The sequence below is a fragment of the Schistocerca serialis genome, chromosome 8 (genome assembly GCF_023864345.2).
Source record: "Schistocerca serialis cubense isolate TAMUIC-IGC-003099 chromosome 8, iqSchSeri2.2, whole genome shotgun sequence".
NCBI lineage: Eukaryota > Metazoa > Arthropoda > Insecta > Orthoptera > Acrididae > Schistocerca > Schistocerca serialis.
Genome location: NC_064645.1, coordinates 510282379 through 510309529, shown reverse-complemented (window position 1 = coordinate 510309529; position 27151 = coordinate 510282379). Strand labels below are relative to the sequence as shown.

The window sequence follows — 27151 nt, the reverse complement described above, 5'->3', positions numbered from 1 at the left end:
CTATCTTATAGTATTAGAATTTAAGATAATGCATGAGGACCTGAAGTCACTGGATGAAAATTGGCTACAACAATGAATATTCAGCTGCATCAAGAAAATCAGCAGTCTCCATTAGTTATAATGTTTTTTCTGAAACAATGAGGAGACAGTGCCTATTCCAATCCAGCATTATTTGTATAGAGTGAACAGCAGAATTTTGATCGCCTTGGATACATGAGAACAGATAAACAAAAGGTGTAAATGTCTAGTGCCCATCGCTAAGCATATTTTTATCACACTTGTTTACTATAATTGTAACAAAATGCATGGTTCTTCCTTGTTGGAATGTTGAAGCATTTCAGAGGTTTTTTTTTCTTTCATTGAGAGTATTGTAGCAGGGGAGACATTAAAATTATGCAGTTTAAATCATTGGTAAGTAGGTGTGAATGGGATTAACAATTATGCAAGGAACTGTTCCATGTGATCCATACAAAATGAAACAATCGACAATATTTACGAAATATATTTCATTTCAGACATATGTTCCTAAAATATAACAATGAATTCATGATAAAATAACGAATAATACAATTACAGGTAAGAATTCAGTTCATTAAATCATACATGATATTCATTACAAAGTATTAACACATAAAATTATCGCATATGACTCCAATTTTGGTACTTCTCAGTATTGATGTGTACAAATATATTTCTAGTTTCCAGATATAATGTAATTTTACCCACACCACATGCATACATCAACTAATAAGGCAACACAATACTTTTGTTATCCTTCATTATTTCCTTAAGAACAAGAAAATATGTTTATACTTAATTTCATAGCATCTTATATGCTGTCTTTCGGCCATGAGTATTCATAAATGGCAAAGCATCAGAATTCCACTTTTACAGTCGTATTATAGCATCATGAAAGCCATCTTAGTGTAGGCAATCTTGTACTGTTTAGTGAACAGTACAAAAAACGTGTATTTTCTTACATACTAAACAAGTTCCCAGAAAAAATAAAAATATTTACATATTTCTGTTTGTGATGTTATGTTGAAAACAGCAGAAGGTGCATGCAATAACTTTGGTAACAAAAAACTATTGTCAATGATTTACTGCATTTTGAAGGAAGAGAATAAGACGTTTGTGATAAGAATAGAAGAAGAAGAAGAGGAACAAGTCAGGTTATGCAATGAACGCGATCAAACTCTGCTTTGTGAGTAAAAGGTTAGAGTTTTGTTAAACTTTAGTGTATGGATAAGCATGTCTCGATTATATTCCACATTGTTGGCAGAGCAAGTAGAAACATTTTCCCAGCTCACCAATTGGACCAGTCACATCAGTGTTTCCTTGCTGAACGCGTATTTCCAGTTATTACGTGCAACACTTTCGGCTTAATCAAAATAAGCGTAACTGACAACTGACTCACAAGCCCATTACAGCTGAATTTGAAACATAAAATAAAAATAAAAACATCTTTGGAGGAACGGTACATGACATCATCTCACAAAAACGTTTAAAATAAAGGCCCACAATAACATAACATTTAAATTTAAAAAAAACGACTTTGCGGCTAAATTCTATGTTCTTCCTACGATTTTTCACAACTACAGTAGTCTCCACAAAAGCAGTCTGATAATCAAAGCGATCGTTCTGCAACTAGAGCGCCAGCACAACACATAACGCCTTACAACTTGGAGGCCGAGAAGTGAACACTGCCGTAAAGTAGCAGCCGTGAAGGCCGCAAGACCATTAGACCCATTGGGTTGGAACTACGTACGGCCCAAATGTGGTATTTGATGATCACTACGGTCTACTTCCGCGGACTCCACAAGTTGCTAAACCAAGATTTATGAGGAATCTGTAAAAGCTTCGCCACTGAAGAAGATTCGGAAAGTAGGGACCGACAAGTCGGAAATATTCGTTAAAATAAAGGCATAATACACGAAACGAAGTTGTTTTTTAGTTGATAACGGTCAAAATACGTACTCTTGAACGACAGGCCAACGATATATCACACGATGCTTGCTGAGAAATGTTAATATGATGCCTGCAAAAGTAATATGTGGCAAATGGCAGTGCTAAGAAACGGCGAAGTCTTCATCTAGTCATCAAAATTTTTAAATAAGAGAAGAGGTGTTCATGCAAAGCAGACGCAGCACAGAAAGATTTTATAACAAGAAAAGTCCAAGCGTCGTTCATAGACTAAGCACGATAGATGGTATATGAAAACTTAAAGATTCGTGCAGATCAAAGACACGAGAATGAAGCTGCGAAGTGTGTTGACAGGCGTCCCTCCGACCGTGGAAGCAGCCGGCGGCAAAGTCGCCCCCGCGATCGGTCGACCTCCTTTGACTGTGCGCTCTCACAAGTCCGTCCAAATTACGGCCTTGCGCTTCTTGTCAACGCTCGCCATGAATGAGCCGTGCGGGTGGAACGACACTGCTGTTACGCCGTTCGGCCTGTGAAGAGGAGAGTATGCACAAGTTAATTCAGTGCTGTACTGGTCATCTGAATGGAAAAAAAATATTAGTTCCTATGTTACTTTCACTAGGCATAAACTGCTTCTGGATGGCCCAAGTTAACACTAAACTAAGAAGAGAAAGCGGTAATCCTTTGACCGATAATGCCCATGCTATTGTTGCACCACGACGAGACATCAGAAGAGACGCTAGCGAAATATGAACTGACCAGTTCCCTGCGTAGCTCTACCAGAAGTGCGTCTCTGAACTGTCACGTTACAGAACCGGTAGTGGGTTCCCTTTTGTGTGGATGAATGGCCATACTGGCATTATGGGGAACTAGAGAGCAGACCAATCGACCAGGGACGCGACGACAAGTGGCATACAAGAGCGATTCACTCCCGCGGAAGATCTCACTGATGTGGCTAGAGGCTTGTCCAAACGTTATTGGAACGAGGTATGAAAGACTGAAGATCTACACAAGGGCACTTGGTATAGGCGAATCCCACTGAATTCACAGAAGGTTCAATGGTATGTTCCAAAGGGAGCTCTGAACTGTAACTTCTCTGGCATAGGGACCACTATACAGTTTGTGAGGGTCATTACCACGTTGAAATTTAACCACAGCCGCCATGAACAAGATCTTTACAGGCTCTGCCTCATACCGTCACCATAATGCGGTTTGAGGATGCTCCAGGACATACGAGTCATATCTTCTTCGGCTGCCCACGATACAGAAGGAAACCCGACTGCCTTATTACGGAGTTGGTAAGTTTGGGTTTGTGTCGCGTCTGTGCGCGCTTGTGGGTGCGTGCGCGAATACATTGTATTTGTGGTGTATCATTTTGGAAAACTCATTTTCTTTTTTTTTTGCGTTGACTTTACTTATTGAAATCGGCACCTGGAAAAGTGTTAATATCCAAGAAAGGTTCTCGGCGCTTCAGTCCGGAACCGCGCTGCTGCTACGGTCCCAGGTTCGAATCCTGCCTCGGGCATAGATGTGTGTAATGTCCTTAGGTTAGTGAAGGTCAAGTAGTTCTAAGTATAGAGGACCGATAACCTCAGATGTTAAGTACCATAGTGCTTAGAGCCATTTCAACCATTTTCGCCAGGAAAATGATAAAACGAATGTTTTTTAAAAACTGTCTAATATATATTTTCTACTAGATATGTCTTATTGACTGAAGCAGAATTATCTTCAGTGATCAGTCCCGCTTCGAACGGAGCTCTTATGGCCAGGGAAGACATGCCTGGAGACGCTCCAGACAGCGGTGGGACACCAACCTGACTGTCGCCCGACATACGGTCCGACAAACAAGAGTCGTCTGTGGTGCCGTGCCCTTTGGTTGTCATCCACGGCACACTACAGCACAGCGGTACATCGACGGTATTTTACGTCCCATTTTGTTGCCCTTCATGGCAAGATATCCTTATGTGATTCTTGAAGTTTTCCCGGCGTACTGAATGTTCGATGAGATTTCGGGATTGCAGCCGGATCATGTTAACTTCTTGCCACCATATTTCGGCTGGCAATGGAAGTTTCTGCCACGAAAATCTTGGCCCCAGCGAAAACTATCTGGGATTCAGTAATTAAATAATCTGTGGAGATACGCCTAGCGCAAAATCTTATAAATCGTGATGGCGGTTTTCAACTGGACAAGGCTTGGGACCCGGTGATCTCTCTAATTTCCTGTGAGAGAAGACATTTTATTCATAATGACACGTCTGGCGACATCTGACGTCTGTTTCTAACGTCGCGGGCGCGCATTCCGATAGAGGGCCGACATGTAGTCCTCACCTTTACGCATGCGCCTGCGCGCCACAGATAGAACAGTAGCTCCAGAGGGCGCAGATTTCGATAGACGACGCTCCTGTGGCGGAGGCCGATGCGCATGCGTTTTCGCCCCAATTTTTTGCTATAAAGTTGACTCCGAGAACTTTCAGTCTCCAGTGACGGTCACTCACCTGAAGATGGCTGGACGATTGCCAGCCGAAATATCGTGGCAAGAAGTCAACATGATCCGGCTGCAATCCCGAAATCCCATCGAACAAGATATCCTTCGCTTAAATTTCAGCAAGATAATGTCAGCCCACATACGGCGAGAGTTTGTATTGCTTATCTTCGTGTTTGATATACCAGAACGTGGCCAGAAAGGTCACCGGATCTCTCCCCAATTAAGATCGTTTGGAGCACTAAGGGTAGGGCCTTCCAAACCAGCTCTGGATTTTGACGATCTAACGCACCAATTGGACAAAAATGGCTCTGATCTCTATGCGACTTAACTTCTGAGGTCATCAGTAGCCTAGAACTTAGAACTAATTAAACCCAACTAACCTAAGGACATCACACACATCCACGTCCGAGGCAGTATTCGAACCTGCGACCGTAGCGGTTACTCGGTGCCAGACTGTAGCGCCTAGAACCGCTCGGCCACTCCGGCCGGCCCAATTGGACAGAATCTGGTACAATACTCCCTCAGAAAGACATCAAAACACTCTTATCAGTCAACGCTAAACGTCCGTAGCTCGTGGTCTAGTGGCTAGCGTTGCTGCGTCTGGATCACGACGTCCCGGGTTCGATTCCCGGCCGGGTTGGAGACTTCCTCTGCCTGGGGACTGAGTGTTTGTGTTGTCCTCATCAGTGCATCATCAGCATCATCATCATTATTTGTGACAGTGGCAAGATTGGACTGCGTACAAATTGGGACTTTGTACTGTAGCTAATGACCACGCAGTTGAGCGCCCCACTAACCAACCATCATCATCATCATCATCATCATCATCATCATCATCATCATCATCAATGCCAAACCGAATAAATGTTTGCATAAAGGCCAAAGGAAGACCAATGTGATACTGACTTATTCAACTTGTGAAACTCTTTCTCTTGAATAAATCAACCAATGTTTCTGAAATTGTAATCTTATGTTTATGTGTACATATACATTGCATCTACCGATTTCTGTCCCATTCGGATAATTTCTTCGTGATTCATCTTTTTTTTCTGAGAGTGTAGTTGGGTGCGTACTCAAGCAGATACGATATTTGACCGCAGGACTCCAATCTGAGCTAGAATAGCATAATAACTGAAATGTAAACATCTCACATGTAACTCACCATTTCATCTGAAGTTCATTTCTTGTCAGGAAATGCCTTAAATGAAAGATCTATATCTTATCTTGCAAAATTTGCAGATGATGTTGTTGCCACATTTAGCAAAGATATTGATATAGTAGAGCTAGTTAAGGAAACAGCTGGTTTCAAGTTCCAAGTGAAAGAGATGATGACCATTGACTGGCTCCCCAAACGGATATTTTGTAAGATTTTTTTTTGCTGGTAAGGGTTAAGGAATGCTTATTTAAACATCAAGAGTTTTGAGGATATTTAGAACAATGCCGTCACGCAGTATCTTGTGAACGCAGTTTCAACAAATAAAAGATTAATAGAAAAGATACTGAAGGTAGAGTACGGCTGAAATAAAACTGTCAGACTTACGATATCCTGTCAATAGCATACGACACTGTCAAAAAAAAATGGTTCAAATGGCTCGGAGCACTATGGGACTTAACTACTGTGGTTATCAGTCCCCTAGAACTTAGAACTACTTAAACCTAACAAACCTAAGGACATCACACACATCCATGCCCGAGGCAGGATTCGAACCTGCGACCGTAGCAGTCGCGCGGTTCCGGACTGCGCGCCTAGAACCGCTAGACCACCGCGGCCGGCTACGACACTGTCGCTAAACTTGTCTTCAGTAACATAACCGATGCGCAAACGGATTTTTTCTAGTCTGAATCACAGCCCTTTTTCTTTTATTTGTTATTAGTAATGTGTTGTAGTCACGGTCTTCAGTCCGGAGACTGGTTTGATGCAGCTCTCCATGCTACTCTATCCTGTGCAAGCTTCATCTCTCAGTACCTACTGCAACCTACATCCTTCTGAATCTGCTTAGTGTATTCATCTCTTGGTCTCCCTCTACGATTTTTATCCTCCACGCTGCCCTCCAATACTAAATTGGAGATCCCTTGGCACCTCGGAACATGTCGTACCAACCGATCCCTTCTTCTAGTAATTAGTAATTTATGCACTGTTATTAAATTCATGATGAGTTAATAAAATATGCCCTGCGAGGTACATCACACTAAATTCAGTGTACAGTAGCGGTCATATGGAACAAGACATACATTTTATTGTGTGCTGTATTATTCATCAATAAACAGTGCCTGACAAAGAAAGTGAAGCACAAAGAAAAACATGATCATATGTCAATGTAACTTCGTACACATACGGCAGATATGTAAATGATTAGAGCTCCAATTCTCTGTGACAGGTAGCACGGTCGCCAGAGTGCATTAGTGGTTTACTCGTAGTGTTGTTAGCAGGTCTGGTAAGGTATATAAGGGGCGTGGAGAACGTCACATCTTGAGTGAGCGCTTTGACGGACACGCACATAACGCTTACTTGTACGAGACAGCATCCTCAGCACCTGACAGACTTTGTAAAGGGCCTCGCTGTGGGCTTCCCCATTTGGCTGGCAGGACAAATCGTGCAGTATTCAGATTCGTGGGTTATTCAGATGCGAGAGTGCCCTGATGAAGGACTGCATGGAAATTTGACGGCAGGCATACTCATAGTGGAAGTTTCGGTGAATCTCCTCCACATCTGCACCTGCCACCTGTGAAGAAGTGATGAACTCCCAGCAACAGTCTGTGATGTCCCACACCATTAGTCAGAGACTATCGGCAGTCAGGTGTCCGCCCCTGGTACCTAAGTGGTCAGCGCGACGGAATGTCATGCCTAACGGCCCGGGTTCGATTCCCGGCTGGGTCGGAGATTTTCTCCGTTCAGGGACTGTGTGTTGTATTGACCTTATCATTATCATCTCCATCGGCATGCAAGTCGCCGAAGTGGCGTCAACTCGAAAGACTTGCACCAGGGGAACGGTCTACCCGACGGCAGGCCCTAGCCACACGGCATTTCCATTTATTTTTTTTTTTTCCCAGTCAGGTTAGGGAATTACTGTTTCATGCGTAGGTTCCCGTTAGCAACACAACACAAACGGCTGTGCCTGGAGTAATGCCATGACTGCAAAGTGTGGACTTCATGTGAATGGTGTCACACTGTGTTTCGTCACGGATCGCAGTTCTCCATATGCCAAATAACCGTCGTTGGCGAGCACAGCAGCGACCCTAGGAGAGGTCTTCATGCGAGATATGGGTATTCATTGGCAATGACGTCAGGTCATGGCTGGTAACGACTGAGGGACCTATGAAATCACAGTGGTAGTGTTGTGGATGACTTCATACACAATATTAAGGAGAGATGGGCTACAGAGAGGTGCGACAACGGTCGCTGTGAGAAAGATGGACAGGTGCAAAAATGATTAGTGAACAAGCTAAGCATGTCATTCTCAATGGAGAGAAGTCTTCCGAAGTAAGAGTAATTTCAGGTGTGCCGCAGGGGAGTGTCGTAGGACCGTTGCTATTCACAATATACATAAATGACCTTGTGGATAACATCGGAAGTTCACTGGGGCTTTTTGCGGATGATGCTGTAGTATATCGAGAGGTTGTAACAATGGAAAATTGTACTGAAATTCAGGAGGATCTGCAACGAATTGACGCATGGTGCAGGGAATGGCAACTGAATCCCAATGTAGACAAGTGTAATGTGCTGCGAATACACAGAAAGAAAGATCCTTTACAATTTAGCTACAATATAGATCAGCAACTGGAAGCAGTTAATTCCATAAATTGTCTGTGAGTAGGCATTAGGAGTGATTTAAAATGGAATGACCATATAAAATTAATCGTCGGTACAGCAGATGCCAGACTGAGATTCATTGGAAGAATCCTACGCAAATGCAGTCCGAAAACAAAGGAAGTAGGTTACAGTACACTTGTCCGCCCACTGCCTGATTATTGCTCACCAGTGTGGGATCCGTACCAAATAGGGTTGATAGAAGAGATAGAGAAGATCCAACGGAGAGTAGCGCGCTTCGTTACAGGATCATTTAGTAATCGCGAAAGCGTTACAGAGATGATAGATAAACTCCAGTGGAAGACTCTGCAGGAGAGACGCTCAGTAGCTCGGTACGGGCTTTTGTTGAAGTTTCGAGAACATACCTTCACCGAGGAGTCAAGCAGTATATTGCTCCCTCCTGCGTATATCTCGCGAAGAGACCATGAGGATAAAATTAGAGAGATTAGAGCCCACACAGAGGCATACTGACAATCCTTCTTTCCTCGAACAATACAAGACTGGAATAGAAGGGAGAACCGATAGAGGTACTCAAGGTACCCTCCGCGACACACCGTCAGGTGGCTTGCGGGGTATCGATGTAGTTGTAGATGTAACACAACAAACAGAAGACTCGTTACAGATGATGCAACAGGAAACAAAGTCCAGCTATTGACTTCCCAAGGAAGTGACTCCAGGCACGAGTGGTGTCAGGCACTGCCATTGGCTCTCCTATATTGCTGTGACAGAGGGCACTAGAAGTACAGAGCCGCTACAGGCGTAGCTCAACACGCGTGCTCCATTGCGTCTGCAGGATCTCGCACGGCCGCTATTGGCGTCTCAGGTAAACTTGCAGTTCCACTGCTATGGGGACGTCCTGCATCCCCATGTGTTACCTCTCATGTGGCAGTATCGTGGTGCCAGTTCTAAACAGGAAAATGGTCGTCCATACGTGGCAAGTGTCTGTATTGACTGTCTTCGTGGTATTGAGGTACAGCCATGCCAGCAACATCCCTACAGCTGTCCCTGACATAATACGTGTGGGACATATGGGACCAGTTTGGATGTCAACTTTGTCCCAGTGCCAGTGTACAGGATATCATTTACAACAGTTGTCAACAAGCTTGCCTCAGGAGAGTATCCACTGCTTTATAACAGCCTTCCCAACGGAAACAGTGGATGCATCCAGACCAGAGGCGGAGCAACGTCATATTGATAAGTGGGCCCGCACTCCCAAGTTCTCTGGAAATTTCACTCGATTTTTTAACCTCCGAAATAACATTACACACCCTCTAAACCTGTGCGGTTTCCTCCTACCCTTATGGGTGCTTAACTATTTTTTTTTTTTGTCAGGCAGTATACAGGGTGTTACAAAACGGTACGGCCAAACTTTCAGGAAACATTCCTCACACACAAAGAAAGAAAATATGTTATGTGGACATGTGTCCGGAAACGCTTACTTTCCATGTTAGAGTTCATTTTATTACTTCTCTTCAAATCGCATTAATCATGGAATGGAAACACACAGCAACAGAACGTACCAGCGTGACTTCAAACACTTTGTTACAGGAAATGTTCAAAATGTCCTCCGTTAGCGAGGATACATGCATCCACCCTCCGTCGCATGGAATCCCTGATGCGCTGATGCAGCCCTGGAGAATGGCGTATTGTATCACAGCCGTCCACAATACGAGCACGAAGAGCCTCTACATTTGGTACCGGGGTTGCGTAGACAAGAGCTTTCAAATGCCCCCATAAATGAAAGTCAAGAGGGTTGAGGTCAGGAGAGCGTGGAGGCCATGGAATTGGTCCGCCTCTACCAATCCATCGGTCACCGAATCTGTTGTTGAGAAGCGTACGAACACTTCGACTGAAATGTGCAGGAGCTCCATCGTGCATGAACCACATGTTGTGTCGTACTTGTAAAGGCACATGTTCTAGCAGCACAGGTAGAGTATCCCGTATGAAATCATGATAACGTGCTCCATTGAGCGTAGGTGGAAGAACATGGGGCCCAATCAAGACATCACCAACAATGCCTGCCCAAACGTTCAGGGAAAATCTGTGTTGATGACGTGATTGCACAATTGCGTGCGGATTCTCGTCAGCCCACACATGTTGATTGTGAAAATTTACAATTTGATCACGTTGGAATGAAGCCTCATCCGTAAAGAGAACATTTGCACTGAAATGAGGATTGACACATTGTTGGATGAACCATTTGCAGAAGTGTACCCGTGGAGGCCAATCAGCTGCTGATAGTGCCTGCACACGCTGTACATGGTACGGAAACAACTGGTTCTCCCGTAGCACTCTCCCACACAGTGACGCGGTCAACGTTACCTTGTACAGCAGCAACTTCTCTGACGCTGACATTAGGGTTATCGTCAACTGCACGAAGAATTGCCTCGTCCATTGCAGGTGTCCTCGTCGTTCTAGGTCTTCCCCAGTCGCGAGTCATAGGCTGGATTGTACCGTGCTCCATAAGGCGCCAATCAATTGCTTCGAACGTCTTCCTGTCGGGACACCTTCGTTCTGGAAATTTGTCTCGACAGAAACGTACCGCGCCACGGCTATTGCTCCGTGCTAATCCATACATCAGATGGCCATCTGCCAACTCCGCATTTGTAAACATTGCACTGACTGCAAAACCATGTTCGTGATGAACACTAACCTGTTGATGCTACGTACTGATGTGCTTGATGCTAGTACTGTAGGGCAATGAGTCGCATGTCGACACAAGCACCGAAGTCAACATTACCTTCCTTCAATTGGGCCAACTGGCGGTGAATCGAGGAAGTACAGTACATACTGACGAAACTAAAATGAGGTCTAACATGGAAAGTAAGCTTTTCCGGACACATGTCCACGTAACATCTTTTCTTTATTTGTGTGTGAGGAATGTTTCCTGAAAGTTTGGCCGTAGCTTTTTGTAACAGCCTGTATACAATTTTAAAACCCCCGTGGCCGCGCCACTCACTCACCCGTGCTCCTGCAGCGTGTGCTCCAGCTTGCCGGTGGCGACGGCCCAGACGAGCAGCGAGCCGTCCGCGGAGCCGGCCGCCACGTGCCGCCCGTCGGCGCTGAAGGCGGCGCGCGCCCAGTCGCACACCACGCGGAAGTTCTCCGCCCTGCACAACACCACCACACAGACGTCACTCTCCTGTCACCACAGTCCTACTAGCGTCACTCTAAATATTTATTTTATTTATTATAATGAGATCAGGACCCTCTTATACATGACACTAGCCACCTTATCTTTTACATTACATTCATTGCAAGACATGGCCTATACTATAAAAGGTCTTACGTGAAATATGGACTCAAATAACAACAATATAATTCACTCAAGAGTAATATAACATATACATAGACTGGAGCAACGAATGAAAATTTGTACCAAGACTGGGATTCGAACCTATGTCTCCTGCTCGTTAGGCAGATCCGCTAACCAGTACGCCACTCTGGCAGAGAGGCTTTGCACTATGCACGTAGTACCCCCTAACACGCCTCTCTTCTAAATCCAAATTCACATTCATGCATGAGTCCACTTGGTATTCTCCCTTAACTCGAACACCACTGCAGGGACTCTTCACTGTATTGGAATAGCAGACAACCCTGCAGGTAGGGCAGTCTCAGCTACGAGTAGTCATCTTGAGTATCAATACCAGGTGTACCGGTATGAAATGAGCGTTTTTTTGTGAAAATGAAACACTAATTTTGAATTGAAAAGTAAAAACATTTTATTCAAAGTACTGACCATTGCTTTCTATACATTTTGACCACCTTTCTGGCAATTTGTGCACACCACGCCAATAGAAATGTTCGTCTTTTGAAGCAAACCAATCAGACACCCAATTTCCGACTTCTTCGTAGGAATCGAAGTGTTCCTCAGCCAATGCAAGTCCCATTGATGAAAACAAATGGTAGTCGGAAGGGGCCAAGTCTGGTGAATACGGCGGGTGGGGTAGCAGCTCCCAGCGAAGTGTTTTGATTGTATCCTGAACCAGTTTTGCTTTGTGTGCAGGTGCATTGTCGTGTAAAAAAGCTACTTTGCCATATCTTCTGGCCCATTCTGGGCTTTTGTCGATCAATGCATAGTTCAAATTGATCATTTGTTGTCTGTAGCGATTAGTATTCACAGTTTAACCTGGTTTTAGCTCAAGATACACCACACCTTTCTGATCCCCCCGAACACAGAGCACTGTCTTCTTGCCCAATCGATCTGGTTTTGCAGTCGATGTTGCTGGTTCTCCCGGATTAACCCATGATTTTTCCCGTTTAGGATTCTTAAAATAAATCCATTTTTCATCGCCAGTAACAATTCTATGCAAAATTGATTTTCTTTCATGTCTTTGAAGCAAAATTTGACAAATGGTTTTTCGGTTTTCCATCTGTCTTTCATTCAATTCATGTGGCACCCATTTTCCACACTTTTCGATCTTTCCCATAGCTTTCAAACGGTCAGAAATTGTTTGTTGTGGAACATTTAGCATTTCTGCCATTTGCTTCTGACTCATAAGTATCATCTTCATACAATATTGCTTGCAATTCGATGTCTTCGAACTTTTTTTGGTGGTCTTCCACGTTCTTAATTTCTTACATCAAAATCATTATTTCTGAACCGTTGAAATGATCTTTTGCGTATTGCTTCTGATAGAGCATGATCACCATATGCCTCGACAAGCATTCGATGCGACTCTGCAGCACTTTTTTTCAAATGAAAACAAAAAATTAATGCTTTCCGCAAATCATCACTTTCTGGTACGATGAAAACATATGATGTTGTTTGTTCCATGAATTGATGTATACAAAATATCTTTGACAGATGTTATACCAACCAAATAAAAAAAATTAAGGCTCGTTCACAACAAATGTTCCCTATTGACACATTTCTATCTTAACGCTCATTTCATACCGGTACACCTAGTAAACCGCTTCAGCTGCACTTAGTCCTTTACTATTGCATCACTGCTGGTTTCGTGGCACTACATTTGAGGTGAACATATAACTAAAACATCAGAGCTAAAATTCTCCGAACTTTGTATCCAATATTCGTTGTCCATCAGAACAAAACACCGCTAAAACGCGGTATGTCATAGAAAAAAACAGTCGGATTCCAATGTAGTGGATGGGTCCACTTCTTCAGTCTTTTAACGATGTTTTGCTCTGACGGACAACATATATCGGATAGAAAGTTCCGAGATTTTAGCTATAATGTTTTAGTTGTAAGTTCACCTGAAGATGCACCTTTCTGTGCCGCTAAACCGGCAGTGATCTAATAATAAAGGAACAAATACAACTAAATCGGTTCATTAATGTAGTGGAATAGCATCTCAGCACAAACGTTTGAGACCTGAAAAGATCTCTGGAAGCCTATTGCTTAACTTGATTAATGCAACTATTCCTGGGTTTTAGGCAGGAGTTCTTTCGTTGATCAGGTGCAGCAATACAGATGGAGACTCTCTGCAGTGCCGTTCGAGTTTAGGGGGAACGCCAAGAGGGCTGAGGCGTGAATGGGAATTCGGATTGAGGAGGGAGGCGAGCTAGGGTAGTCCGTGCATCGTGCAAAGCCACCGTGCCGTAGTGGCGTAGTGGCCAGCGCATCTGCCTGATAAGCAGAAGACACAGGTTCGAATCCCGATCTTAGTACAACTTTTCATTTGTTGCTTCTGTTTCCATATATACATGACAGGCATACGAGACTTGGAAACGTGTCTGGAACCGTATGGTTTCATTTGAGAACCAGTCTACTTAGGATACCGCAATTTGGATTCCTGAACCGTTGCTCAACTCAGAATGCTATTTATACATTCACTAACCAAAAAGTTAGAGAGGCTGCAAATGACAACGTCAAGATTGGAAGCCAAATGAATTGTTCAAGACAGTCTACCCCTTAACACAACCAAGCGGCAATTACAAGCTACACAATGTACCAGGTAGAAGCTCGCCCGGTGTCATGTAGGTCGTTTCCCTCCGGCACCTCCCACATTTCCCGCTGACTTGCAAATAGCTAAGTGATTTGTTGACCCGCGGTGACAAACAATAATATGTTCACCGGGGGCGACAACACGACAGAAACTCTGACCGCGGCCGGGCGCTGGTCGGAACACGGTGTATCTGCTGGCTAAATGTGAAAGCACGTACTGTTTAATTGAATCGCGGAACGGCAAAAACCCGCCGGCCCGCCTACGTGCACACATGTCAACATGCGAATTTAGCCCTGCGCGTCGCCAGCCCGTATCTGACAACGTGCGCACGCGGTGTCATTTCGTAAGCGCGTGCTTCCCGGCGAAATTTCGTTTGTTGCACGACCAGTTCGTGATATACTGTCGGTCTGTAGTAATAAGCTGTCACGGCGGGAACATACCGCAAACGAAGCCATCCTGATGGCGCAATTTCGATACCTGGCAAAATCGGGAAAGCTTTAGCATGCTACGCAAATGTGTGCCACAATGGGGAAAACGAAAGTTATTAAAACATGATCGTCTTTTTACCTTCTTTCAATGTGACTTCGGTTGAAACACGAGCAAGCATACCTATTCTTTTTGTCTGTAATAGCGGTACACTCGCGTACAAAAAGACTTTTACGATCCGTTTGCCATGACGAGTGGCAGTGTATTACCAAAGAGATCTGCATGGCACTGTATATAACACATTACATTATGCAAGCGTCTCTACCTCCTGAACTGCCGCAAGGGACAATAGCAAAACATTTTACTAAAAGTAAACCACAAAAATCCCCACATAAATAGTGAAATTTCAAGCTTACGATGAAACTATTATTTTTTTTCATAGTACTCCTTCGACGAGAAACAATAATAACGATAACATAGCTCACTGAAATGCAATTTGAAAACAGAAGACTGGGCTTCTGATTAAAAGCGAGCGCACTGTAATGTTTTCTTTATGCATTTTTATTCCAGTGAACCGTTGTATCTATGACACATGGTCATGGATCATATCCACAGATAACTAGAACCGTTTTTAAGAAAAATATTCATCTGTGGCGATAGAAATTTCTAAGTGTGACTATCGAAAAGTCTAAGTGTGACTATTGAAAAGAGCGTCGGACAGTTCATTAATAATAGACGCTCGCCTGATACATTCTTTTCGCAGTCTACACAATGAGCTTCTTAAGCAGGGGAGAGGCAAAATAATAGTGTACAATCAAAATGTTTAATTTTTCAAGCTGTCCTTTCATATTATATGTAGGAAACAAGTTGCACGTTGATCAACTTACTATTGTTTTACACGCATTGTTTTTATCGGAAAAGGCGTGTCAAATTCGAAATACGCAAATTATTACGTGTTTGTTCGACGAAGGCTCGCACTTGTAATATACAAAATATTTTTACATTTTAATGCCGTATGAGGATGGTTGGACACACACTCGCAAGCCCTCAAAACTGATAATGTTATTATTATTATTATTATTATTATTATTATTACACGCTTTTGCTCTTAATACAATGTTGCAGGACTGTTCCTTTTTTTCTTGTTCCCTTCTTCTTTGTTTCTTCCCAAAAGTCTTCATTTTTTGACTGTGTTCTTTTTTTCCTTGTTATGTTCATATTTTCCCTGTTTTCTTCCTCTCTTTTAGTTCAAACTACGAGTTCATAATTTTGTTTCTGAATTTTTATCTTTCGTTCATCATTTCCCTATTAATTCCTGATTGTTTTAATCTTCTTCTATTTTTTTGAAGGAAACTGCTTTTTATTCAGCTGTTTACAATATCAAAAATCTTTGTGAGTCTATTGTTCATTCTATGTATGTGTCCATAAAATGTTAGTCGGCCTTTTCTGATCATGTCTGTCAGTCTGCACGTGCGCTCGTATGATACTTTGGTTGGCTTCTTCATCCATGTACCATCTGCGTGTATTGCTCCAAAAAAATTTTCCAGGATTTTAAGTTCTATTTTTTCTGACTCTGTGATTCCCAATGCTCCGACTGTGGTCGTTTCCGATGCGTAGAGTGTTTCTGGTAGTACAGCTCTATTATAGTGCCTCAGTTTCGCCTGCCTCGATATGTTTCTTTTATTGTAGTGCGTCCTTGAGAGTTTGTACGCTTTCTGAAGTTTTTCTGATCGTTCTATGTTGGATTCCTTTATATACTTGATTTTTTTCTATTCTGTTAACCTTACCGTATTTACGGTGCATGACTCGTGTCCTATGTATTGCGTTATCTCATGTAATATCTGAAAACTGTTTTGGCTGAGACTTCGTGTAAGTATTCCAGTGCTTTCTGTGTCGTGCTGCTGATTATTGCCACATCATCTGTAATTTCTTGATTTTGTTGTTTGCACTGTTTACATAATTGAATCCCTTTTACTTTTTCTTCCCACTGTTTGATATTTTGTCCAAGACCATGTTGAACAAAAGCGGCGAGAAACCATCTCCTTGTCTGACCCTTGTATGTATCTCGATTGGTTCTGACGTTTCTCCATAAATTTTATTTCGGGTGTGGTGTCTGTGGAATGCCTATTGTAACGATATTCTTCTTGTGTGTCAAAGAGTGTCTGCTTGTCTATGGAATCTTAGAGCACTTTCATGTAGGCCACTTTAACGTCACGAACGTGACGACCGTGTTACCCGTCTGACATTCAAGAGTGTTTGTAGGTTCCTAATCTGTTCAACTCAGGATCTTCCTTTTCTAAAGCCCGCTTGGCATTCACCTACCTTTGTGTCAGCGTGTGGTTCTAGTCTGTTGAGTAATGCCTTCGCGAGAGTTTTGTCTAGAGACCGATAATACTGAGATACCTCTGTAATCATTAAGATCTATCTTGTCGTCATTTTTGTGAAGGGGATAATCAAACGCGCATTTCCGTTCCTGTGGGATTTTCCCTGTGACCTGTATTTCTGTCAGAATATGGTAATGGTTCAAATGGCTCTAAGCACTATGGGACTTAACATCTGAGGTCATCAGACCCCTAGACTCAGGTTTAAGTAGTTCTAATTAACCTAAGGACATCACATACATCCATGTCCGAGCCAGAATTCGAACCTACGACCGCAGCAGCAGCGCGGTTCCGGACTGAAGCGCCTAGAACAGCTCGGCCACAGCGGCCGGCAATATGGCAATTGTTTTACAATAAACAACTCTTAAAAGTAACTGGTTGTTGGATTTTTTTCCAAAAGTAAGTTGCCTGTTATACGTCGTATTTCATAACCTTACACTACGTGAGTCTGAACAAGAAACTTTTCCAATTGGTGACTTTAGTTTTTCTGAGATGAGGTGTGCTTCTACAAATTAAAAATGAGCGCCTATCAGCTGAAAGAATAATCGAAATATGATAGTAGAATGTGGAAAACACGCTTTTTGATGGTGTTTAGTGACTACGTGTTACCAAAAACCGATAAAAATTAAAAATATGCAAATGGCAAATTGAAAATAAAAATAAATTACTTTCTATTTATGTCTAATTCGAGGACTGTGGAAATCACCGCATTCTCTTCTGAAAAAAGATGAAATTTAAAGTAAAACGTAGCTCCTTTTACTGTCAGTTTCTCATTGTCCAACACATCGTTAATCTTCAATGGATGAAGGAGATGACAGAGCTATAACTACGCCAACGTCACTTAGTGCTCTCCTGCGTGGTAGAAACGTGATTCCGAAGGCTCTCGAGTAGTCTGCGTTCCTGGTGGAACTACCAGTCTCAAACTATCGGCACCCAAACAAGTTCGATTGGATTTAAGTCTCGAGATTTTGCGGATCACTTCAACGATGATACTTCGGAATGACAGTTCACGAAATTTTTGCCTGTTTTCGATGTGAGCACGCTCTTCTTATCGAGCATGAAATCGATGATAGTCATCTCTTCTGCTGGATCAAGAGACCGAACAATCGGCAGCATATATTCTTCTATAACGTGGATGTACTACTCCAAATGCATCCTGAACGTTACTAATTCTCTCATTCCAGCTGTGGTCATCCAATTTCAAGCTTATCCTCCTATTTTGTTTAGTGACAGCAGTGTGTTCTGGAGAGTAGTTTGTGTTGTCGGATCTCCATAAAGACAAAATTAGAATTATATTAATACCTTCAGCTGCCGACGGGCGTTGATATATATATATATATATATATATATATATACATACATATATATATATATATATATATATATACCAACGAGGACAGGTGAAAATGTGTGCCCCGACCGGGACTCGAACCCGAGATCTCCCGCTTACATGGCAGACGCTCTATCCATCTGAGCCACCGTGGGCACAGAGGATAGTGCGACTGCAGGGACCTTCTCGCGCACGCCTCCAGCGAGACCCACATTCCCACCTTGTGCGTCCACACACTACATTCGTAGTGTCCCAGCCCAACACAGTGTGGACATACATGTCCACACACTACATTCGTAGTGTCCCAGCCCAACACAGTGTGGACATACATGTCCACACATTACATTCGTAGTGTCCCAGCCCAACACAGTGTGGACATACAAGGAGAGAACGTGGGTCTCGCGGGAGGCGTGCGCGAGAAGGTCCCTGCAGTCGCACTATCCTCAGTGCCCTCGGTGGCTCAGATGGATAGAGCGTCTGCCATGTAAGCGGGAGATCCCGGGTTCGAGTCCCGGTCGGGGCACACATTTTCACCTGTCCCCGTTGATATATATCAACGCGCGTCGGACATGTCCGAAAGAACAGACATCATATCCATAAAAGACAGTCTGTAGTCTTAGTCACAATGAGAAAAAGTCGTGCCCCGATTCCAGAAGTCGAGTCCCAGATAGGGTTGCGATCGTCAAAAGCAGAAAATCCGGACTCGGTGTTATATTTAGCCGCACAAATAGCCCTAAAAGCAGAACTACCTGTTTCAAATAGAGTCACATGGGTATTTTCGCTTGTATACTGATAAATAATTACAGACAACTTTTTGCGAGATCAAACTTAAACGTGGTAGCAATCAGTAAACAGCCTTATTATTTCGCAATTACGGTAGCACTTTAGTTGTATAGTCTTCTCAATAGCACAGTGCCCTCCCTAGTGACAAAATAAAGTATAAAAGTTCTTCATTTAACAATATAAAAACTATCTGTATTACTGTGACTGGAAACGAAAAGATATTCAACACGTCTGGTCATTTCAGTGTAAACAACAGTAATATGTACTTAAGTATTGACATTTCTCATTTGAACCCACTTTACCACGAACGTTATTTTTCTTGGAAATCATTTTGTGGTCTCTTGAAAGGATAATTTTAAATTACTCAATAACATTATCTTTGCGACTGTTCGGTTTGCAGTTTATTGGTACTTTTATCCATTGGGCGTTTATAAAAGGGAATACACCTTCGTAGTTTGTACTATGTCCCGGAATTGCAAAGTAATATTCCGTCAATTTCAATAATTTAGAATAAAATTCTTCATTATAATGTGATTTGAAATAGGCTGTCCACACTCCATACGCCTAAAGCTTTCTAAAGAAAGAGGCGTCTTTTTTCCATGAATTTCATGAAATTTTGCCACTGATCAAAGAATTTACTGGCACCGACCTTCATGTTCTTTCTAGATTAGCACTTGTTGTTGTATCTATAGCCTTACGGTATTTCTCATAACTTCTCCTTAGACTTATTTCTGGCGCTTATGTCATTAGCTTGTAAACGGTTAAAAAAATGGTTCAAATGGCTCTGAGCACTAATAACATCTGAGGTCATCAGTCAAAAAATGGCTCTGAGCACTATGGGACTTAACATCTGTGGTCATCAGTCCCCTAGAACTTAGAACTACTTAAACCTAACTAACCTAAGGACATCACACACATCCATGCCCGAGGCAGGATTCGAACCTGCGACCGTAGCAGTCGCGCGGTTCCGGACTGCGCGCCTAGAACCGCGAGACCACCGCGGCCGGCGGTCATCAGTCCCCTAAACTTAGAACTACTTAAACCTAACTAACCTAAGGACATCACACACATCCATGGCCGAGGCAGGATTATAACCTGCGACCGCAGCAATAGCTCGGTTCCAGACTGAAGCGCCTAGAACCGCTCGGCCACAGCGGCCGGCTTTGTAAACGGTGTTCTTGTGCATTCTCTACTTGATCGCTAAGAAGCCGAACAAAAGTCGGACAGGGTGGACTTGTAGCCGGAGAAGATCGTAAAAAGCCAGACATTTCGGCTAAAGCTGGACACCTGGCAACCCTAGTCCCACAAGATTTTGCCTGTTGGAACGTGCCACATTTGGCAGCAAACCGTCAACTGGGAAGTCTTCGCACGGGCAGTGAGCGAATCGAGGTCATTTATTTACTGCTTCTCATATGAGCTTTCCGTAAGAACGCTGCCTTGCCGCCATCGATAATAATAGCGCTTGTGTCGAGTGTGCGGGGATGCAGCGATTCCTTTCCCAGTAGTGTTGGAAAATCCCAGAACCGAGACGGTCTCTATTCCAACGTATTCTCGATGTTCTCCAGAACTCTACCCAATTGATTCAATCAGGTGTTCACAGTAAAAGCTTGCAGCAGCCGCGTATCAAACAGTATATATTCTACATAAAGCGAGCTGGCAATAAATACTGCATTGAAGCTAGCCGGTGTCCCCATTCTAAGATGCGAAACATGCAAATATTTGGATGCCATTTTCGACGAAAAATGGATTTTATAATATTAAACAGATAACTACAAAAGTTACTCAGAAAATATTGACATTATTTACAAAGGAATACCGGCTTCCAAGTCTGCGATAAAAGTACATCACGATGTCATATTGGGAGCAATAGTTAGTCCGCCTAAAGTGTTCGTGGCCCGAAATTACGAAGTGAATATGTCACTCCCACATTGCATCGAGTCTGCAGAGCAATGCCGGTCTGTCCAATGGGCGCTTTTTGTACAACGCGTGCCGAAGCAATCCTGGTCTAGTTAGAACTTGTCCCAAAGACAAGTACGGCATCTAACAGCTTGTCATTACTTGCACAGAGGCAATTTAGCAAACTTACAGGAATTGACTGTCTACGACGCCATTGACAAGACGCAGTTAAATGAATTCATGTATTCCGAATGGCGACACGACTGGGACGCGGGAACAACATTAAGGCAAGCCCGTGTGTTTTTCACAAGCATCCGTCAAGCACTTCCAATAAATTACACGAACCCCTCCAAATCTGTGATGCACTTTTTCACAGGACAAGCTCCATATCCTGTGTATTTATTTCGAATTAACAAAATTAGGGCACAGGCGTGCAACTGTGGATTGTTGGGCACACTTGGACAAATTTTGTTTGAATGTGAACAATATACTGAATTTGGACAGGGAGTGGACATAACATATGATAGCCCGTAACGAGGAAAAGTGGACACTGTTTGATAGTCCAAGCTAAACCAGATGATTATCAAAATACAGGAAGACTCGAGCAAGAGTGAAAGCCAGTAGCAGTCAAAACAGTTCATCAGGAATTACAAACCGCCATGTTTTACCAATTACTGCAAATTCTGCAACATCACTAATAGTAAAGACAAGATGAAGACGCGACCTTTCCAATGATGTGGCAAGTCAAAAGTCTCCGGAAGATAGGCACTATTAGCAAATGACAGTTCAATTCGTGCTGGCCGCTGTGGCCGAGCGGTTCAAGGCACTTCAGTCCGGAACCGCGCTGCTGCTATGGTCGCAAGTTCGAATCCTGCCTCGGGCTTGGTGATGTCCTTAGGTTAATTAGGTTTAATTAGTTCTAAGTCTAGGGGACTGATGACCTCAGATGTTAAGTTCCATAGTGCTTAGAGCCATTTAAACCTTTTTAAGTTCAAATGGTCAAATGTGTGTGAATTCCTATGGGACCAAACTGCTGAGGTCATCGGTCCCTAGACTTACACACTACTTAAACTAACTTATGCTAAGAACAACACACACACACACACACACACACACACACACACACACACACACACACACACCCATGCCCGAGGGAAGACTCGAACGTCCGGCGGGAGGGGCCGCGCAATCCGCGCAATCCGCGAAATGGCGAAATGGCCCCTCCGCGCGGCTGACATTTCTTACGAGTATAAAATAGGGAGCACGGATGGGCGTCCGCTACCGTGCTCTTCCATGTCATTCCGGGAGCAATGGCTTATGGTGAGTCCGGAGGAAGTGGGCTGTTGGATGTTGGTATTGCGCCACTCTCAGGATGTGAAGCCACATACCTGATAGCACGAAAACTACCTCAAGGAAGGAGAGTGGCTTATGCAGGGCTGCGGCCCTAAACGCTTGGCCACCACACTTGCAGACGTGTAGCACGGGCCAGGCACGACGCCGGCTTTACTTCGGGCGATCACTTGTTAACAGAAGAGAAGATGCGCTGTGCTCATTTCCTCCAAATCAACCGCAGCCGCCACAGCGTCAGGGAGCGCGAGCCGCACCAATATGCCTTGCAGCGGTGCAGTCTAAGCACCAATTCGCTTTCGCGCGGTTACGTGTCCACGTTATATCGTGCCGGAGTGTCTCCGCTGACGGGTATTTAGGTCGCCGGTCTTCCTCTCGGCGGCCAGCACCTCCTGGTACGGATATCTCAGAAAGTCACGCAAGATACGCTTCTAATTCCAGAGTAATTGGTTCAGAGAACGGCATTCAACCACGTTCCAACTCCTTCGAGTGGTAGAAGAGACCACGGTCGCCTTCAACTATGCGGAATATTCTGGTGCCCTCTTTTTGGATGTGAAGGGAGCGTTTGACAGCTTTCGGCATCCAGGTTTACAGTATAAGCTTTTCACTTTTGGGTTTCATGGCCACTACATTCAGCTGATGGCAACTTATTTCCAAGAGAGGACGTTCGTAGTCCAAGTCGATGAGGCCACTTCTACCATCCGATTCGCCGAGGCAGGTCTCCCCAAGGATCCGTGCTTGGGCCAGTCCTCTAGTCGCTTTGTTCGTCGGACCTGCCCACGACACTTCAAGTTACTTGGGCAGTTTAGGCAGACGACACCGCCCTCTCTACGAGAAGTTAATGGCTGGTAGTCATAGAGAAAGTGTATGAGGATACTGAAAGGGTAATGCAGTATGTAAAGGGGGACGAAAATCTAATAGTCATGGGCGACTGGAATGCAGTTGTAGGGGAAGGAGTAGAAGAAAAGGTTACAGGAGAATATGAAAGAGGAGAATAATTGAGTTCTGTAACAAGTTTCAGCTGGTAATAGCGAATACCCTGTTCAAGAATCACAAGAGGAGGAGGTATACTTGGAAAATGCCGGGAGATACGGGAAGATTTCAATTAGATTACATCATGGTCAGACAGAGATTCCGAAATCAGATACTGGATTGTAAGGCGTACCCAGGAGCAGATATAGACTCAGATCACAATATAGTAGTGATGAAGAGTAGGCTGAAGTTCAAGACATTAGTCGGGAAGAATCAATACGCAAAGAAGTGGGATACGGAAGTGCTAAGGAATGACGAGATACGTTTGAAGTTCTCTAACGCTATAGATACAGCAATAAGGAATAGCGCGGTAGGCAGTACAGTTGAAGAGGAATGGACATCTCTAAAAAGGGCCATCACAGAAGTTGGGAAGGAAAACATAGGTACAAAGAAGGTAGCTGCGAAGAAACCATGGGTAACAGAAGAAATACTCCAGTTGATTGATGAAAGAAGGAAGTACAAACATGTTCCGGGAAAATCGGGAATACAGAAATACAAGTCGCTGAGGAATGAAATAAATAGGAAGTGCAGGAAGCTAAGATGAAATGGCTGCAGGAAAAATGTGAAGACATCGAAAAAGATATGATTGTCGGAAAGACAGACTCAGCATACAGGAAAGTCATAACAACCTTTGGTGACATTAAAAGCAACGGTGGTAACATTAAGAGTGCAACGGGAATTCCACTGTTAAATGCAGAGGAGAGAGCAGATGGGTGGAAAGAATACATTGAAAGCCTCTATGAGGGTGAAGATTTGTCTGATGTGATAGAAGAAGAAACAGGAGTCGATTTAGAAGAGATAGGGGATCCAGTATTAGAATCGCAATTTAAAAGAGCTTTGGAGGACTTGCGGTCAAATAAGGCAGAAGGGATAGATAACATTCCATCAGAATTTCTAAAATCATTGGGGGAAGTAGCAACAAAACGACTATTCACGTTGGTGTGTAGAATATATTAGTCTGGCGACATACCATCTGACTTTCGGAAAAGCATCATCCATACAATTCCGAAGACGGCAAGAGCTGACAAGTGCGAGAATTATCGCACAATCAGCTTAACAGCTCATGCATCGAATCTGCTTACAAGAATAATATACAGAAGAATGGAAAAGAAAATTGAGAATGCGCAAGGTGATGATCAGTTTGGCTTTAGGAAAAGTAAAGGGACGAGAGAGGCAATTCTGACGTTACGGCTAATAATGGAAGCAAGGCTAAAGAAAAATCAGGACAATTTCATAGGATTTGTCGACCTGGAAAAAGCGTTCGACAATATAAAATGGTGCAAGCTGTTCGAGATTCTGAAAAAAGTAGGGGTAAGCTATAGGGAGAGACGGGTCATATACAATATGTACAACAACCAAGAGGGAATAATAAGAGTGGACGATCAAGAACGAAGTGCTCGTATTAAGAAGGGTGTAAGACAAGGCTGTAGCCTTTCGCCCCTACTCTTCAACCTGTACATCGGGGAAGCAATGATGGAAATAAAAGAAAGGTTCAAGAGTGGAATTAAAACACAAGGTGAAAGGATATCAATGATACGATTCGCTGATGACATTGCTATCCTGAGTGAAAGTGAAGAAGAATTAAATGATCTGCTGAACGGAATGAACAGTCTAATGAGTACACAGTATGGTTTGAGAGTAAATCGGAGAAAGACGAAGGTAATGAGAAGTAGTAGAAATGAGAACAGCGAGAAACTTAACATCAGGATTGATGGTCACGAAGTCAATGAAGTTAAGGAATTCTGCTACCTAGGCAGTAAAATAACCAATGACGGACGGAGCAAGGAGGACATCAAAAGCAGACTCGCTATGGCAAAAAAGGCATTTCTGGCCAAGAGAAGTCTACTAATATCAAATACCGGCCTTAATTTGAGGAAGAAAATTCTGAGGATGTACGTCTGGAGTACAGCATTGTATGGTAGTGAAACATGGACTGTGGGAAAACCGGAACAGAAGAGAATCGAAGCATTTGAGATGTGGTGCTATAGACGAATGTTGAAAATTAGGTGGACTGATAAGGTAAGGAATGAGGAGGTTCTTTTTTTTTTTGCAGAATCGGAGAGGAAAGGAATATGTGGAAAACACTGATAAGGAGAAGGGACAGGACATCTGCTAAGACATGAGGGAGTGACTTCCATGGTACTAGAGAGAGCTGTAGAGGGCAAAAACTGTAGAGGAAGACAGAGATTGGAATACGTCAAACAAGTAATTGAGGACGCAGGTTGAAAGTGCTACTCTGAGATGAAGAGGTTATCACAGGAAAGGAATTCGTGGCGGGCCGCATCAAACCAGTCAGTAGACTGATGACCAAAGAAAAAAAAAAAGTCATACATCGACTACTGCAGGAAGTATGTTCACACCTAGGGATGGGCAGCCAAGTGGAGGATAGGCCTCAATGAGAGTAAGAGCCAAGCTGTACTGTTCACCAAGAGACGTCGTCCAGTGATGCCGCAACTACAGCTCTTCAGCGAGGCTATACAACAGGCTGATGCTGCAAAATACAATACTGGCCATTAAAATTGCTACACCACGAAGATGACGTGCTACAGACGCGAAATTTAACCGACAGGAAGAAGATGCTGTGATATGCAAATGATTAACTCTTCAGTGCATTCATACAAGGTTGGCGTCGGTGGCGACACCTACAACGTGCTGACATCAGGAAAGTTTCCAACCAATTTCTCATACACAAACAGCAGTTGACCAACGTTGCCTGGTGAAACGTTGTTGTGATGCCTCGTGTAAGGAGGAGAAATATGCGTACCATCACGTTTCCGACTTTGATGAAGATCGGATTGTAGCCTATCGCGATTGCGGTTCATCGTATCGTGACATTGCTGCTCGCGTTGGTCGAGATCCAATTACTGTTAGCAGAATATGGAATCGGTGGGTTCAGGAGGGTAATACGGAAGGCCGCGCTGGATCCCAACGGCCTCGTATCACTTGCAGTCGAGATGACAGGCATGTTATCCGCATGGCTGTAACGGATCGTGCAGCCACGTCTCGATCCCTGAGTCAACAGATGGGGACGTTTGCAAGACTACAACCATCTGCACGAATAGTTCGACAACGTTTGCAGCAGCATGGACTATCAACTCGGAGACCATGACTGCGGTTACCCTTGACGCTGCATCACACACAGGAGCGCCTGCGATGGTGTACTCGACGACGAACCTGGGTGCACGAAGGGCAAAACGTCATTTTTTCGGATGAATCCAGGTTCTGTTTACAGCATCATGATGGTCGCATCCGTGTTTCGCGACATCGCGGTGAACGCACATTGGAAGCGTGTATTCGTCACCGCCATACTCGCGTATCACCCGGCGTAATGGTATGGGGTGCCATTGGTTACACGTCTCGGCCACCTCTTGTTTGCATTGACGGCACTTTGAATAGTGGACGTTACATTTCAGATGTGTTACAACTTTTGGCTCTAGCCTTCATTCGATCCCTGCGAAACCCTACATTTCAGCAGGATAATGACGACCGCATGTTGCAGGTACTGTACGGGCCTTTCTGGATACAGAAAATGGTCGACTGCTGCCCTGGCCAGCACATTCTCCAGGTCTCTCAGCAACTGAAAACGTCTGGTCAATGGTGGCCGAGCAACTGGCTCATCACAATACGCCAGTCACTACTCTTGATAAACTGTGGTACCGTGTTGAAGCTGCATGGGCAGCTGTACCTGTACACGCCATCCAAGCTATGTTTGACTCAACGTCCAGGCGTATCAAGGCCGTTATTAGGGACAGAGGTGGTTGTTCTGGGTACTGATTTCTCAGATTCTATGCACCCAAATTGCGTGAAAATGTAATGTCATGTCAGTTCTAGTAT

At 43.7% G+C, this 27151-nt stretch overlaps 1 protein-coding gene and 1 non-coding gene across 2 annotated transcripts in view; one reads left to right on the top strand and one right to left on the bottom strand.

The window, feature by feature from the left end:
• Window positions 1-489: 489 nt before the first annotated feature.
• LOC126416605 (autophagy-related protein 16-1-like) overlaps window positions 490-27151 on the bottom strand; it is a 135476-nt gene continuing 108814 nt past the window's right edge. The window contains exons 4-5 of the mRNA XM_050084359.1: window positions 11177-11323; window positions 490-2450 (exon numbers count right to left, since the gene is read on the bottom strand). Coding sequence (XP_049940316.1) covers window positions 2354-2450; window positions 11177-11323 — 244 coding nt within the window. The 3' untranslated portion in view covers window positions 490-2353. The remainder of the gene's footprint in view (window positions 2451-11176; window positions 11324-27151) is intronic.
• On the top strand, window positions 18708-18782 carry Trnat-ugu (transfer RNA threonine (anticodon UGU)). The gene has a single exon. It is a non-coding gene; the product is annotated as a tRNA-Thr (tRNA).